Here is a 14,539-nt window from a genome sequence, read left to right on the forward strand (position 1 = left end):
ACCCATGGGGTCTGTGTCAGTGTGGTACTGAGGCTTTTACACACCAAACCCATGGGGTCTGTGTCAGTGTGGTACTGGGGCTTTTACACACCAAACCCAGTCTGTGTCAGTGTGCTACTGAGGCTTTTACACACCAAACCCATGGGGTCTGTGTCAGTGTGGTACTGAGGCTTTTACACACCAAACCCAGTCTGTCAGTGTGGTACTGAGGCTTTTACACACCAAACCCAGTCTGTGTCAGTGTGGTACTGAGGCTTTTACACACCAAACCCAGCCTGTGTCAGTGTGGTACTGAGGCTTTTACACACCAAACCCAGTCTGTGTCAGTGTGGTACTGAGGCTTTTACACACCAAACCCAGTCTGTGTCAGTGTGGTACTGAGGCTTTTACCTTGAGCATGAATACAGAGAGATGAGAGGTGGGCGAGGTTCGAGGGCCAAACGCTTGGGGAACACAGTTCCTTTGAAAGAGGATCTTCTGAGGATCCGTTTCACTGCAGAGCAGAACAGCATTGTGGTAACACTGAGAAAGCAATTCCAGGAGCAGGAGAACCTCAGGCTGGTTTTCAGAAGCTCACTGTTACCACCCTAATTTTACTGCAACACAGCCCCCTGAAGGGCCTTTTCCTCCTCTCAATGCATGTTTACATTTGTCCTCTGAGCCCATGCTGGCCTTACAGCGGTTTCTCTGGAGCAGATCTTGTTCTTGACCTGCATTAAGTAACCCAAACTGTAAATTCTGTTGCAAGCTTTCCAGGAATCAATAGAAGGAGGTCACATATTTACCAGATCTCCACATAAAATCCCTTCCCATTTCCTCTGAGGAGCTGCTAAACTCCATCTGCCCGGTGCCTAGGGGGATGTGAAGCAAGAGAGCTCCATCCACTACTGCCTCAGGTGGCAAAGGGCAAGGGAGAAGGGGGAGAGCTCCATCTCATCTGACAGCTGCCAAAGCTCCTCAGCCAGAACATGCTGTGTATTGTGAGGGTGGAAATACAGAGGCAGATTCCTCCAGCAAGTGGGATTCAGCCTTTTAAATTGGAGAAATGCCCTCCCTTGCTGCATGCTGGGGCTCAGGTGACTGCAGACTGAAAGCAAAGCCTCTGAGGGGCATCACCAGGCGCTTAGCTCTGCTAAGAGCTGCCAGCAGGTGTTCTGTGTGGGTGGCCATTACCGGAGCAGAGGCCAGTAGCAGGAGGGAAATGCATTTCTTTATGATCAAATTCTTTCCTCTGCCTGGCACTGGGCCTGGAATAGAAAAATAAGTATCTTAGTTCTCAAGGAAGCATAGAAGCTGCCTGAGAACGTTCAGGAGATGCATCAAAAGGCCCTCTATGGTCACTGAGTGTAGGCAAAGTCTGGCACAGCCTGGTCCTATCTTTGGGGAGCCTGGAGCTCAGCCTTCACATTCTCTGGTGGCTGTAAGACGGCTGCTGTCCTGCACAAGAATTAGCAGTGTCAGAGGTCAGAAACACTTTTCCTGTCATCAGCCAGGCTCTCCCATGTAGTTTAGGGAACCAAAACCTCTTGTGAAAACAATTAAGTTCCCTTCCCTTCCCTGCCCAATTTCCTGTGCTGGATTGAGCAATTTGGGTCAGAAAAGGAACCCACAGTGGCTCATGACAGGAAACAGAACTCAGCACCCCTGGAAAACAACATCCTGGGCCCCAACTGACTGCAGCCAGCCCTGAGGGAGCCAGTTACCTGTGGTCCTCTGCACTGTGACTCTCTGCAGACCTGGGAAAATGGCCATGACTTCGTCTAATACTTGTGGTAGGACATCAAGAAGAAGTCAGCTTCACTTCTTCATAGCAGAAATAGAAAAGCTGGGGAAGGAATGAGGTGCAGTTGCTTTCTACAAACAGTATTTAATTAAATGAGAACTAAGATACTGAAGCATTTTAAGCTTTTATTTTTTTATCATAATGCCCACCCTGACAAAAATCTTCTGTTACCTGGAGCCTCCAAAATGAGGTTGGATTTCACAGACACATCAGTCAGTCATAAATTACTAAACTGAGTGCAAGAGACCACTGGTTGGCAGTTCTGCTCTCATACAAGAAGCCAGGGCAGACAAGAGTCCCCTTTGGGCATAATGTTGACCTGGGGATGGGGGATGAGGCTCTGCCCATTTCTCTTCCTTTTCCTGCCCACTAGTGCAGGTAGGTGACTGCTCCAGGAGCTGGGAGCAAAGGCAAATGATCATAATGGGCACCTCCAGAGATCTGTGAAGCATGGAGCCCAGCAGACCGTGAGAGTAGGTAAGAAGGGATCAGAGGTCAGATCTCTTCTTTGATGGCATTTTAGAGATCTCCATGGACTCCACCCCTTCCAGCCACCCCAGAGCTTCTTCAGCTCAGACTCCCTTCACAGAACCATGCAAGCTGCTTAGGAAAGTCACTTGGCACTAGCAGCTCAGTCTGTTCTTCCAGGTCTTTTAGAAGTCTCTTACAGCTTTGATGCTGGATTCCCCATGGGAGCTGGGCAGGCAGTGGACCAGGGACAGTGCTGTCTGGGCTGACCTGGTAGATCATTTCAGCACTTAGCTTCTAGCTCCTCACTGCAGAGACTCAGTGCTAAACTTCTTTAACATCAAGCAGATTCTCTCAGCTGTGCCTAGTGCCCATGAGAAAGAACATCAGCCCAGACAGAAGATGTTCTTCTGCAGATTACTACAGGTTCCAGTTCTGCCAGTTGCATGTGACTGAAGAAATGAGCACTCTGCTGTCTGATGGGGAAAGGGAAAGGCAACATCCTGGTCCTCTGCTGTGTTCCTCAGTGTGTCTCCCTGAGCTGAATGACTGCTTCACACACCTCAGTCTGCAGCCAGAGCAGAGCTGCACTAGATCCCAACGTCATCCTCCTGGTGAATGGTTCCCTCAATCACTGTGTCCGTGGTCTGCCTGGAGCACTTGCGGCTCCCTTTCATGCTTTTCAGTTTCTCTGAAACGTGCTTCTGGAACTTCTTGGTGAGGAAGCAGTAGATGATAGGGTCCAGCACACAGTTTGTGCTCAAAAGGCAGAGAGTCACCTGGTGAGCGTCGTTGAGCTGTTGGCGCAGCTGACAGTTCTCCTTCTTCCACTGCTCCAGGACGGTCAAGGTCCAGGGCAGGTCCACGATGTGATGAGGCACAAAGCTGATGATGAACACTGCCAGCACCGTGCAGACCATCCAGAGTGCCCTCTGCTTCACGTGGGCACTCTTCCGTGGCTGCCCTGATTTGGAGAACAGGGTCCTGATGATGATGATGTTCCAGCCCAGTATGAAGAGGAAGATGATGTAGAAGAGGATGCAGATGATGACGTGAATGGCGAGCACCGCCGAGACGCTGCCAGAGGAATCGTAGCGCTCGAAGCACCGCGTGAAATTCCTGGAGCCGACCTTCTCCTGGTTAGTGTTGTTGTCAAAGAGGTAGTACAGAGAGCTCCCCACTATGATGATCCAGATAGCTGCTGATAAGTAGATTCCTCTTCTCTGGGTGGTGAGCTGAGCAGCTTTGATGGGGTTGGTCACGGCCTGGTAACGGTTGTAGGTGATGACCATCAGAAAAGCAACGGAGGAGTAGGTGTTCACGAAAAACAAACAGCCAGCCACATTGCAGAGGAAGCTGGGCATGATCCAGTCCCCATGGTGGTGATAGTACACAATCCACATGGGCATCGTCACCAGGAAGAGCAGGTCAGCCACCGTCAGGTTCACCATGAATATCTTGATCTCATTCAGCTTCTTGGTGGGGTAGATGCGGCTGAAGATCCACAGCACGTAGCAGTTGGCAGCAAAGCCCAGGATGAAAATGATGCTGTAGAAAACAGTGAAGAGGCTGTAGCGAAACTCAGAGTCTATGTGGCATGGAATGTAGGAGTCGGCAGCACCTTCAGCACCAGCCTTACCCTTTCCAGACATTGTGGTGCTGATTGGTCTGAACCAGAAAGTCCTGCTGGAGCTTTTCTTCTTGCCTAGAAATACACACATGGAATGAGCTGATTGTTGTGGTGCCATTGCTAAGACAAACCCCACCTGGCAGCTTCGGAATAGAATGGAATAGAATGGAATAGAATGGAATAGAATAGAATAGAATAGAATAGAATAGAATAGAATAGAATAGAATAGACCAGACCATGTTGGAAGAGACCTTCAAGATCATCATGTCCAACGCATCAACCAATCCAACCCACCTAAACAACTAAACCATGGCACCAAGCACCCCATCAAGTCTGCTCCTGAGCACCCCCAATGATGGTGACTTCACCACCTCCCCAGGCAGCCCATTCCAATGGGCAATCACTCTCTCTGTATAGAACTTCTTCCTAACATCCAGCCTGTCTGGATCATCAGTTGTCTGTAGCATCAGGAGCTCTGCTCCATGTCTGCTCTAGTGGGAGGCATCCCTGCCCATGGCAGGGGGTTGGAACTAAATGGCATTTAAGGTCCCTTCCACCCCAAACCATTCTATGGCTCTATGATTCTACGCCTTGGAGCAGCCTTGGAGGTGCCTCCAGTCACAGACACCAGCCCTGTCCCCTTGGTCCTCTCTTTGATCCCATTCCCTCACCACACCAGCCTTTGTGTTTTCATCCAGAACTGTTTGCTGCAGTGTGGATCCCAGATCCCTCATCTCAGAAAGTTCTTAGGTACACTCAGCTGTCACTCTGCTCCTTCTTCTACTGCAAACAAACAGGTTTCTGGGTCTCTTTCCCCCACCCCTGTGGTTCCTAAGTGCTTTCTAACCTGCCTATGTTTATTTTGACCTAGAAATTCCAGAAGTGAAACAATATCTGGTAAAGATGTCTCAGGAGTGCCCTGTCCAGAGTCACCCCTAGCTGTTTTCTGACCCTTTCCTTCTCAAGATTGGGTTTGTTTCCTTAGCTGCAGGCACTGCAGGATCTCACACTCACTTCAGAGGCTCCCAGACCTCTCAGTTGCTTTACTCACTGACTGATGAAAAAGATGAGTCACAGAGGGGTGTTTTGTGGTGCTTTGTTGATTTTAACTACAGTTTATTTCTCTTAACATCCTGGCTGTTGCCTCCTGTGTCATCATTTTGCATTCAAGATGTCACTAAACCAATCTCTCTGGTTTTTGTCTTCCCCCTACCATTTCTGCCTCAAATGCCAGTGGCAGCAGCAGCAGCTCTGTACTTCCCTGTGCCGTTGGTGAGGCTGCAGGCAAACACTGGCCCTAAAGAGGCTCCTTCAGGGTTTGGATATTACCAATCTCCACCTCAGGATTTCTTCAGATCTTGCTTACAGTTTGGACACACCAAATCCCTGCATCATCCATGCTGCACTGCTCCTGTCTCTGGTATGTGGATTGGGTCTAACCCCTGTGCACTTTCCCTGCTTTCACCTCTCAGAGGATGTCCTTGGCTGCAGTGCCAGCAGGCACTCACCTCTCCCTAACACCACACATCTGCTTGGGTTTCTCTCCCTTTTCCTTCATGGGGAGGTAACTGGCAGGAGGGAAAGCAGCTGGAGAGCTGCCAGCAAGGCCATCAGGCTGCTCACTGCTGGAAACTCGCTGGGGTTTAGCCTGATTTGCAAGAGATGGTGGCATTCCCTGAGAGTGAGCACACTGCAGCCCCAGTCATGAGGCCCAAGCTCCTGGTGTGAGTTGTGAGGGGAAGCCTGGGTGCTGCTGCACACTGTGACCTGCTCGCCTCAGCCCTGCCAGCTCCAAGCATTTCCCCCTGAAGGCCACTGCCTCCTCAGCATCACCCTCCTGTCCCCACACCTCCTGGATTTCCCCCAGCAGCAGGGGGTGGCAGGAAGCTCCACCTCACCATCTCAGGGCTGAGGCTCTCTTGGTGCCAGTCTGCTGTTGGTTCCTCATTTACATTGGCACTGTGCAATTTTCCTTTGCAAATGGGGAAGTCAGCTCTGAATCAAGCAGGATCCCTTTTCTTCACTCTGCAGCCCCCTGGATGCTTCTTTGGAGAGGAAGGCAATAGTCATCTTCCTGAGCCTCACCCTCACAGGACCCCTAAGTACATGACTACTACAGATGGCCACAACTTGTCCTTGGACCTTCACAGGCTGCTGCATGCTGGGCAGCACTGGGGGTTGAGTGTCTTTCAATACCATCTTTGGCCATGTTTCATGTGAATCAGAGTTGTCTGGGCTGGAAAAACCTTTAAGGTAGCTGTGTCAGTACTAGCAGCTAGCCAGGTGACACAAGTCTCTGTCCTCTATTGCCTTGATCTCTGTCACCCTGCTGAGAACCCACTGGTCTCAAAGGGTAGCAGCTAATGCAGGTGGTGGTAGCCAGGATGGTCAGGGCTGTGACATCTCAGGGTCTGGCACATCCCTGAGGAATAACTTTGTCACTGCCTGCTGGCCTGTGGAGCGGTCCCAGAGCAGGCAAGGGCCTGTGCTGTACCCTGCCCTCCTTTGCTTTGCACAGGACCCAAGGCAGGTCCCACAGTCATCTCATGGTATGTTACCACATCCTCATCTATGGAGAGTGGCAGTTGTCACAACACTGCCTTAAATAAATGCCCATGGCCCAGACCAGCTCTGCCACCCACCAAGGTACCACCTCTGGGAACAGTTTGCATCTCTCAGCTCAGAAGGGCACCTGGCAGATGCAGACAGTCAGGGAAGGGGTGAGACTGTGCAAGGGCAAGAGAAACCATTGGGGAGCTTTGCGTTTGATACAGGGTTCTGATGTTAGAATAAAAAACAAAAGGGGGTCTAATTAGCTAAGGTAATTAGAGCACTGGATCAAAGGTGTATGTCTGGATCCCTGGATCAAAGCTGTATGCCATATGTTCTGAGAGACTCTGCAAACATGACTGTTCTTTTGCCATCCATTTCTGTCCTCAACATGAAGAGTGAGAAGAGTGGAGAGCTCAGAGTGGAGACACACAGAGAGATAGGTTAGCTTGGGTCCCTTTCTCCTGCACAAATCCTCTCTGGTTTTGGGGAGTCCAAATTTCAGACTTGAAACAGGTTGTCTTTCCTGTGCAGAGGGAAATTTCCTCTAGCTCTACAAGTCCATTAAAAATCCAAATGCTGGTGAGAAACTCTGGTGGGTGCACACCACCCAAAATTTCAAACCAACCAACTGCCTTGAGTTGTTTTTTCCCAGGGAGGTGGTGGAGTCCCCATCCCTGGAGGTGTTCAAAAAGGGATTGGACGTGGCACTTGGTGCCATGGTTTAGTAGTCATGAGGTCTTGGGTGACAGGTTGGACTTGATGATCTTTGAGGTCTCTTCCAACCTTGTTGATTCTATGATTCTATGAGAGCTGGATCACAACCCTATTGTTCTGACTTGCTGCCAGCTTCAGGAAACAGCTCTGGTGCCTGAGGCTGGGATCTTTGCAGTGAAAGGTGCTCTGTCACTTGGGCTCCACAACTGAATATACAAACAGTGGGGAAAACCCCAAAGGGGCTGCACCCACCAGCAGAGGCAAAGTGCCAGCATCCCACAGACAGGCACAGGGGTCACGCTCAGTGTACCTTCAGGATGTGCTGTGGGGCACTGTCCAGCTGCCTCTCCACTTCTGGTGCCTCCAGACTTTGCTCAGAACTTTACTGGGGGGTGCCCAAGCTTGCCCATCAGCTGCCAGATCTGGCAGATGGAGTAGAAAGCAGAGCTAACTGCATGTCTGCCTCCAGTGCAAAGCCCTGCAGAGAAGATGGAGCTGAGCTACGAGGCTGAGCTGGCACCGGGAGAGGGGAACACAAGGACATGATCTGTGTGGGTAAGCCTGCTAGGAATGGCTGGCAGAAGTGGGCAGTGGGAGATGGCAGTGCTGTCTCTGGGCCCAGCAGCACTTGGTAGAGCGCATTCATCTTTGCCTGGGCAGGCTGTGCAGTGCCAGTTCCTTCAGGGAATCACCAGAGATCCTTCTTGCTTGCCAAGCCAGACAGCACACAGCTAGAGGAGAGCGTGACAGCGCTGCCCACTAAATACACTCAGTGCCCACTTCCCTCTGAGGGAACTTGAGCTCCCATCTCCTGTTACTTGTGAGGTGCTCTGAGCCCCAGGCTCTGGAGCAGTGCATGGAGCTGTGCATGGGCACAGCTGTCACACGTCCTGTGCTGTGTGGCAGCAGACTGGGCTCTGGCAACTCCAGCCCAGGCACTACCTTGATCATGAGCACCTCAGCCAGTGGTGCACCAACCAGTGCTGACAGCAGCCAACTGGCTGATGTGAGCAGGGCACGGCTGGGGCTCTGGGAGGCTCTGGGGGTCTGCAGGCTCCCATGGGCAATGCTCTCCCGGTGAGGCTGTGCTGGCTCCTGGCTGTGGGGTGCAGGAGCTGTGCCAACAGAAGCTGTGCCATCCACAGCAGCGTTGCAAGAGCAGCAAGTCTAATAAAGAATATTTTCTGCTTACCACAGTCAGAAGGGTTCAGCACAGGGCATCCATCTTCAGCTTTGGCAGAGCAGTGAGGAGGTTTTGCTGCAGATGATCAGGCTTCTCCCAGGGGTTATCTTCTTTGACCTGGAGCTGGAAGGTCTCCACACAGGCAGCTCTCAAGAAGAGGACACCAGGATGGGAGCAACTGCAGCATGATGCAGAGTCACTAGAGAAGAGGAAATGTGTGACATCAGCTCAAAGGAAATGAGAGAGAAAATAAGCTGTAGAGGCAATTAACCACAGCCAAGATCTGGAAAGTCCTTAAAGCTGTTTCCTCAAAGTACCTCTGCTGCTGCTGAGCCTGAAAGAGGGCAACATTGGGATTTTCCTTTAGAGACAGAATGCCCCTGATTAGATTTGGGATAAGAGAGTATTTGAGCATCCTTCTCCCAAGCAGAGAAGCTTTCATTTTATGACTTCTAGGAAAGGAAATGCCAGGAGACTCAGATACCCCATGGGCAGACTCATTTCCTAGCAGCCTTCATCCTTGTGTTGGGGCTCAACAGAGCCAGGAACAGAGCCACCTCAAATCTCCTTTTCTGTCAGGGACCTTCAGTGGACACTGAGACACAACAGCATGGCAGGTCCTCACCTGCCCATTGACCTTCATATCACAACCACCATCGTTTGTGGCAGCCTGAAGATCACTCATCTCAGTGATGCAAACTGCTGGAGTGCTCAGGGAGCACTGGTGAAGAGCAGAGCTGCACACATGGTCCCAGCCAAGCCATAAATCCCACCCTGCAGCTCACAGCCTGATGGTTAACCTGCCCCATGGACAACTGCTCTTATACCTGCACACAGGGCAGATGTGAGCTTGGAGCATCTGCACCATGGCCTGCATGGATCTCACACCTGCAAACACCTGCAGGGACAGAAACACACAGGAACAGAGCCACGAAGTCCATCACCAGCACAAGAGAGCCTGCAACAAGGCTCCTGAGAAACAGCATGGTCCCAGCTGAAGCACCACATGCTGCTCCCTTGCTCTCCTGGCTTTTCTCATGGGGGGCAAAGCCATGGTAGGCCCTGGCCATGTCCAAGCTGTGAGGAGCACCAGAGACCCCCATGGTGTGGTGCCATGTTTGGGAGAGCCACCAGGGACAGGCTATGGGTTGTGTCCCCTGTGCCACACCAGTTGAGGGCTCCAGGCAAAGCTCTCCAAGAGCCAGGTGCTGCCACGGAGCTTTTGCTGTTGGGCTGGTGAGCCCTAGCTCCAAGTGGAACACAGAAACCTCATCAGCTGGGGAGATGAGCCCCTGATGGAGAGGGCAAGGGGGACAGCAGGAGCACTGCTTTACCAGGCTTGCCTGGCCTCGGGCACCTGGAGCCAAAGGGCTGCATGACATCAGGGCAGCTGGTATGGTGCCAGGACTGACCCTCTGTCCATGCAGGGGCTGGATGTCCCCAGCCAGGGACCTGGCAAACCCCAGCACTGATCTGTGCTTCTTTGCCTCAGTCACCTCTGCCCTGGTCCTTCTCCAGAGGGTGCAGGCAGCTTTCCCAGAGCCATTACAGAGGGAAGCAGCTGGGGTGCACTTCTTGGTGCCCAGGGGTGAGCAGAGGCAGGATGTGCACCTAGCTGCCTGCAGGCACCCTGAGCCCCAGCCCAGCTTCCAGCCTGGCAGGGGTTGTGCAAGTGCTCAGCAAACTGCTGTGCAATCCAGGGTGTTCTGCTGCTCCAGGTCCTGCTCAGAGGAAGCTCTAAAACACCCAGAGGTGGGTGGACACCACAGGTGGCAACACAGCTGGACATGCCCTGAGCTGCTCTGGGATCACCCTTGTCTCCCACATCAACAGCCTGGAGTGTCCAAGGGACTTGGAAGCTACCCAACCTGAGCAGGATCCAAACTCCCCCAGAGCAAAGCAGCACCACAGAGGCAGCCCTGCACGGAGTGGGAGGCCCTGCCCCAGCAGGGTGGTCTGCACCAAGGGGTCAGGGAACACCCAGGCTCTGATTCTGTCTGGCCAAGGCAGGGTGACCTGAAGGGTGACCTGAGGCTCCTGTTGCAGAGCTGTACTGGGCTAGAGGCTGCAGCTGTCTCTGTCCCTCTGCCACCTGCCCTCCTCCCTCCTTCTCCCTTCCCCATAAGTCACTGTAAAGGACCAAGGAAGCAGACCCTTCACGGGCTGGGCAGAGCTAAGGAGGCTGGCAGCAGCCAGCGAGGTTGTCTGCTCACAGAGGGAAGGGAAGCTTGCAGAGGCTGCAGCAGTGGCCACAGTTTGCTGTCCTGTCACAGCCAAGTTCTTAGAGGAAATGAAAGCCCAGGAAGCTCAGAGCCAGGGAGGAGCTCTCATCAGAATCTTCATCCTTCCTCTGCCTGGCCTGCCTTGGCTCTGCCTCTGATGGGACACACGCACAGCCCCGAAGTTCAGCAAAGTTTGTAAAGCCCAGAGAAGCAAATTGCAAACACACCAAGTTCAGTGGTAAAACACTCATCAAAAACTTCTCATCAAAACAAATCAGCTTCTACCACAGCTGATTCCCACAGAAGGCTGCTGAGCAGCACTAGTGGCTCTGGCTCTTTGGCTCTTCGGGCTCTTGTACCAGAACATGGATCCTGCAGCAGCTTTGCAAATGCTGTTTCCTGGGAACGACTTCATGCAAATTGCAGACTGCTGGTGGGCAGTGGGATGATCCTCTTGCTCCTGGCACCATGTCAGCACACTGCTGTGGAAGATGTTTACTGCCTCTTGTGGGCACTGGCTGCCTCTGGCGTGTCCTGGGGGTCACTTCCTTCTGAGATTTAGCCCGGTAGCTGTCCCCACTTTGGATGACCACATGCACACTTTGCAAGGGTCAGAAGCTCTCCTGGTTGTGAAAACAAAGAGCCAGACAACTCCTTCCAGAGCAAAGCCACATCCTGGTAGTGGAGAGGAGCTCTCCATGGATTGAAGAGGAGCAGTGTTGCAGCCGACAGGCTCTGCCTACAGCCAGCTGCTCTTTGGTGACAAGAGCAGGGAACAAGGAGAAGAGGAAATACTTGGAGCTAGCAAGAGCACCTGATAGCTCAGAGCTGTGTGGTGCATACAGCATGCAGGGCCAGCACACAGCTGAGAGTAATCCTCCTGGTCTTGGCCACACAGCCCTTTAGAAGTTCTGAACTAGAGCACTGAGAGCCTGGCACTAAGCACTCTCTGAGCCTCCACTGCTCATCCTGCACCCTATGTACAATTTCCCTTTGCTTGTTGCAGGAAGGCAATGGAAATGCTACCCCCTTGCAGCTCTCCCCTGCCAGTGTTCCCGAGCCCAGCACAACACATCTGCCCCTCCTTACCAGCGCCGCAGGAATGTGCCCAGAGCGCCGGTCGCTTGGCAGGGAAACTCACCCAGCCCAGCGGCCAGGAGCCCCTCCCGGGGCCACTCTTCCCGGTAGCCATTTGACAGCTGCAGAGGCAGGGCACAGCTCCTGGGATAACCCAGCCTGGCAGGAACGGCATTGCCGGGAGCTGGGCAGCTGTGCCAGCAGCGGGCAAAGCACCAGAGCAGGGCAGAGCCCGGCTGGCCTCGGCGGCTGAAGCCGGAGCCCAGCGGACAGGGCTAAGCTCCGCCGGGCACCGCACCGGGTCCGTGTGCTGCACCCCCGGGCTGCTGTAGCTCTGCCGGAGGGGAAAGCTTCTGCCCACGGCCAGGCCGCTCTGCCCCTGCTGCTCCAGGCTGCCACCCGACAGCAGCTGCCGGCCCTCCGCCCTGGCCAGGCTCTGCCCTGACTCCCTGCCCCAGCCTGACGGGAGCAAGGACATGGACCGTGCGCCAGCATGGACCTCGGTTCCGTGAGAGCCTTTGAGCATCGCCTCCTCTTCCTTGCAGAAGGAAGGTCCATGGCAGGACTCCTCACCTCGCTTTGCAGTGTCCCAGTAAAGCCACCCAGGTGTGGGCCGGGTCCCAGATGAGGGCAGTCCCCATCCACACAGTCTGTCCCAGCAGGGCACAGCTCACTCTGCTTGCTGGGCACGGCAATGGTCAGGACGAGGACAGCTCTGAAGCCCCCGGAGCTGAGATGCCATGGCTGAGAGATCCGGGGAGGGGACGTCCCAAGACAGCCAGACAGAGAAGGAACCTATGGAGCTCGGGGAGGGAGGCCAGCACCCCGGGAAAGCACCCCGGGAAAGCAAGCAGAAGGAAGGGGAGCCTCTTACCTCGGGGGACAGCACCTGGCCCAGCAGACCGCAGCCTGCCAGGGCCCTGCTGCAAGTGGAGCCACCAACAGGACCGAGCCGTCAGCGTGGAAGAGACTCGGGTGGGAAGGACACGGAGGGTGAGGAGGAGGACACGGAGGGCAAGGAGGAGGACACGGAGGGCAAGGAGGAGGACACGGAGGGTGGGGAGGAGGACACGGAGGGTGGGGAGGAAGACACGGAGGGTGGGGAGGACACGGCGCTCACTCTCAGGTGGGTGACTCACTTCCCTCCTTGCAGTTACGACACAGCTCCGAAGTGCCCCAGTTGCACCGCGCAGCTTGACAGACTCCCGTGGCCCTTCCTGGAGCAGGAGGTGTCAGGGACCCGGTGGCAGAGGCTCCCTCCTGGCCAGGGGCTTCTGTGGTCCCCGGTGCCTCGCAGAGATGGGGTGGGGCTGCCGCAATGGGCATGGCAGGGCAGTCTCGCTTCCCGGACAAGGTCACAGAGGTGCAGGGGCTTGGCCGGGGGGGAGCCAGCGGCTGATCTGTGCCCTGGGCTCCTCATTTCCTGTCAGCCGCGGGGCCGGAGCCAGCGCAGCAGCAGCAGAGGCTGTTCAGAGCCTTCCACTGGGGACCTGATGCTGCCGGGGGAGGCTGCTCTGCTGTGATCCCTGCCCCCTCTGCATCTTTACAACTCTGCCATGGCTCTTGAGCTCCTGCAGCCTCAGAAGAAGGGGTGGGCACAGGAGGGACCCACTGCTCGCTCCTGCGTTCCTCCAGCATTCCTCTGCTCAGGTTTCAGATGGGATTTCCCCGGAGCCGTCCTGTAGCGCTGGCATCTCCTGGGGCATGGCTTCCACATCCGCCTGAGTCACCTGCCCAGAACAAGAGCTCACGCGTGTGGCTGCCTGCCCCTGAGCCACCGTGGACAAGGAAATGCTGTTGGGCTGTCTCGGCTGCTAAGAACTGGCACTCTTATGCAAGGAAGAAGCTGTGAGGTCCCAGACAGCCCTCAAGAGCCAGACAGTCACAACTGGTTGGAGCAGAACAGTAAGGAAAGCAGAGGCGAGCAGGCAACCCCACCTGCACTGCCAGCAGCAGGAGCTGGCTGTTTGGCTGTCCTGTAGCCATTGAAGCCTGCAGCGTGGGCAGCTGCAGCAAATTCCCAGGCCCCAGCTGAGCAGCAGAGCTGCCCCAGATGAGCTGCCTGGCCCGGAAGGAAGCTTTGCCAGCATGCCTCCGGGAATGGGCGAGGCTGGGCTGGCCGGGAGCACGGCCAGCAGGCTGAGGACAGTTAATAATCTCTCTGTTTGGTACTGGTGGTGGTGCTGCACTTGGAGCCGTGTGAACACCTCAAATGGGACATAGAGAACTGGAGGGGCACTGGCAGAGAGCTGTCACCGTGGTCTGATCTCCAGGAGGAAGCTGGTTTGGGATAGCCCAGAGGCTGAGGGATGACCTGATTGGATCTGTGGGCTGAGGTCAATGGGATGAGCTTCAACGAGGCCAAGTGCTGGGTCCTGCCCTGGGGTCACAACAACCCCATGAAGGCTACAGGACTGGGGCAATGAGGCTGTAAAGTTGCTGGGCAGAAAAAGACCTGGGGGCTCTAATGGACAAAAGGCTGAAGATGAGCCAGCAGTGCCCAGGTGGCAAAGAAAGCAAATGGCATCCTGGCCTGGATCAGCAATGGTGTGGCCAGCAGGAGCAAGGCAGGGATTATGGCACTGTGCTGGGCACTGGTGAGGCCACACCTCGAGCACTGGGGTCTGTTTTGAGTCCCTCAACACAAAGACGTTGAGGGGCTGGAGTGGGTGCAAAGAGCAACTAAGCTGGTGAAGGGCCCTGAGAATGATGATGAGCAGCTGAGGGAGCTGGGACTGTTTAGTTTGAGGAAGAGGAGGCTGAGGGGAGACATCATTGACCTCTATAATTCCATGAAAGGATAATAGAAAGATTGGTGCTGGTCTCTCCTCACAGGTCATTAGGAACAGAACAAGAGGGAATGGCCTCAAGATGCACCAGAGGAGGTTTAGGCTGGGCATTAGGAAACA

At 54.3% G+C, this 14,539-nt stretch overlaps 1 protein-coding gene across 3 annotated transcripts; it reads right to left on the reverse strand.

Annotated features, from left to right (window-relative positions):
- Positions 1-1,913: 1,913 nt before the first annotated feature.
- Positions 1,914-12,898, reverse strand: PTAFR (platelet activating factor receptor). 3 transcript variants are annotated; one of them, XM_068151685.1, is made up of 3 exons: positions 12,770-12,898; positions 8,341-8,530; positions 1,914-3,956 (listed from the first exon to the last, which is right to left on the reverse strand). In XM_068151685.1, the coding sequence occupies exon 3, from the start codon at positions 3,901-3,903 to the stop codon at positions 2,842-2,844; it is 1,062 nt and encodes a 353-aa protein (XP_068007786.1). In that variant the 5' UTR covers positions 3,904-3,956; positions 8,341-8,530; positions 12,770-12,898; the 3' UTR covers positions 1,914-2,841. The 3 variants fall into 3 exon arrangements, with proteins under 3 accessions (XP_068007786.1, XP_068007784.1, XP_068007785.1); XM_068151683.1 differs by lacking the exon at positions 12,770-12,898 and adding an exon at positions 12,505-12,582; XM_068151684.1 differs by lacking the exon at positions 12,770-12,898 and adding an exon at positions 9,159-9,247.
- Between the last annotated feature and the right edge of the window lie 1,641 nt (positions 12,899-14,539).

The sequence above is a fragment of the Melanerpes formicivorus genome, unplaced genomic scaffold, assembly GCF_026170545.1.
Source record: "Melanerpes formicivorus ecotype bairdi unplaced genomic scaffold, bMelFor1.0.p_v2 SCAF_21, whole genome shotgun sequence".
Lineage (NCBI taxonomy): Eukaryota > Metazoa > Chordata > Aves > Piciformes > Picidae > Melanerpes > Melanerpes formicivorus.

What these genes read in the sequence shown, in the direction of transcription:
- PTAFR (XM_068151685.1), bottom strand. Translation starts at nt 3,903, where the DNA reads ATGTCTGGAAAGGGTAAGGCTGGTGCTGAAGGTGCTGCCGACTCCTAC.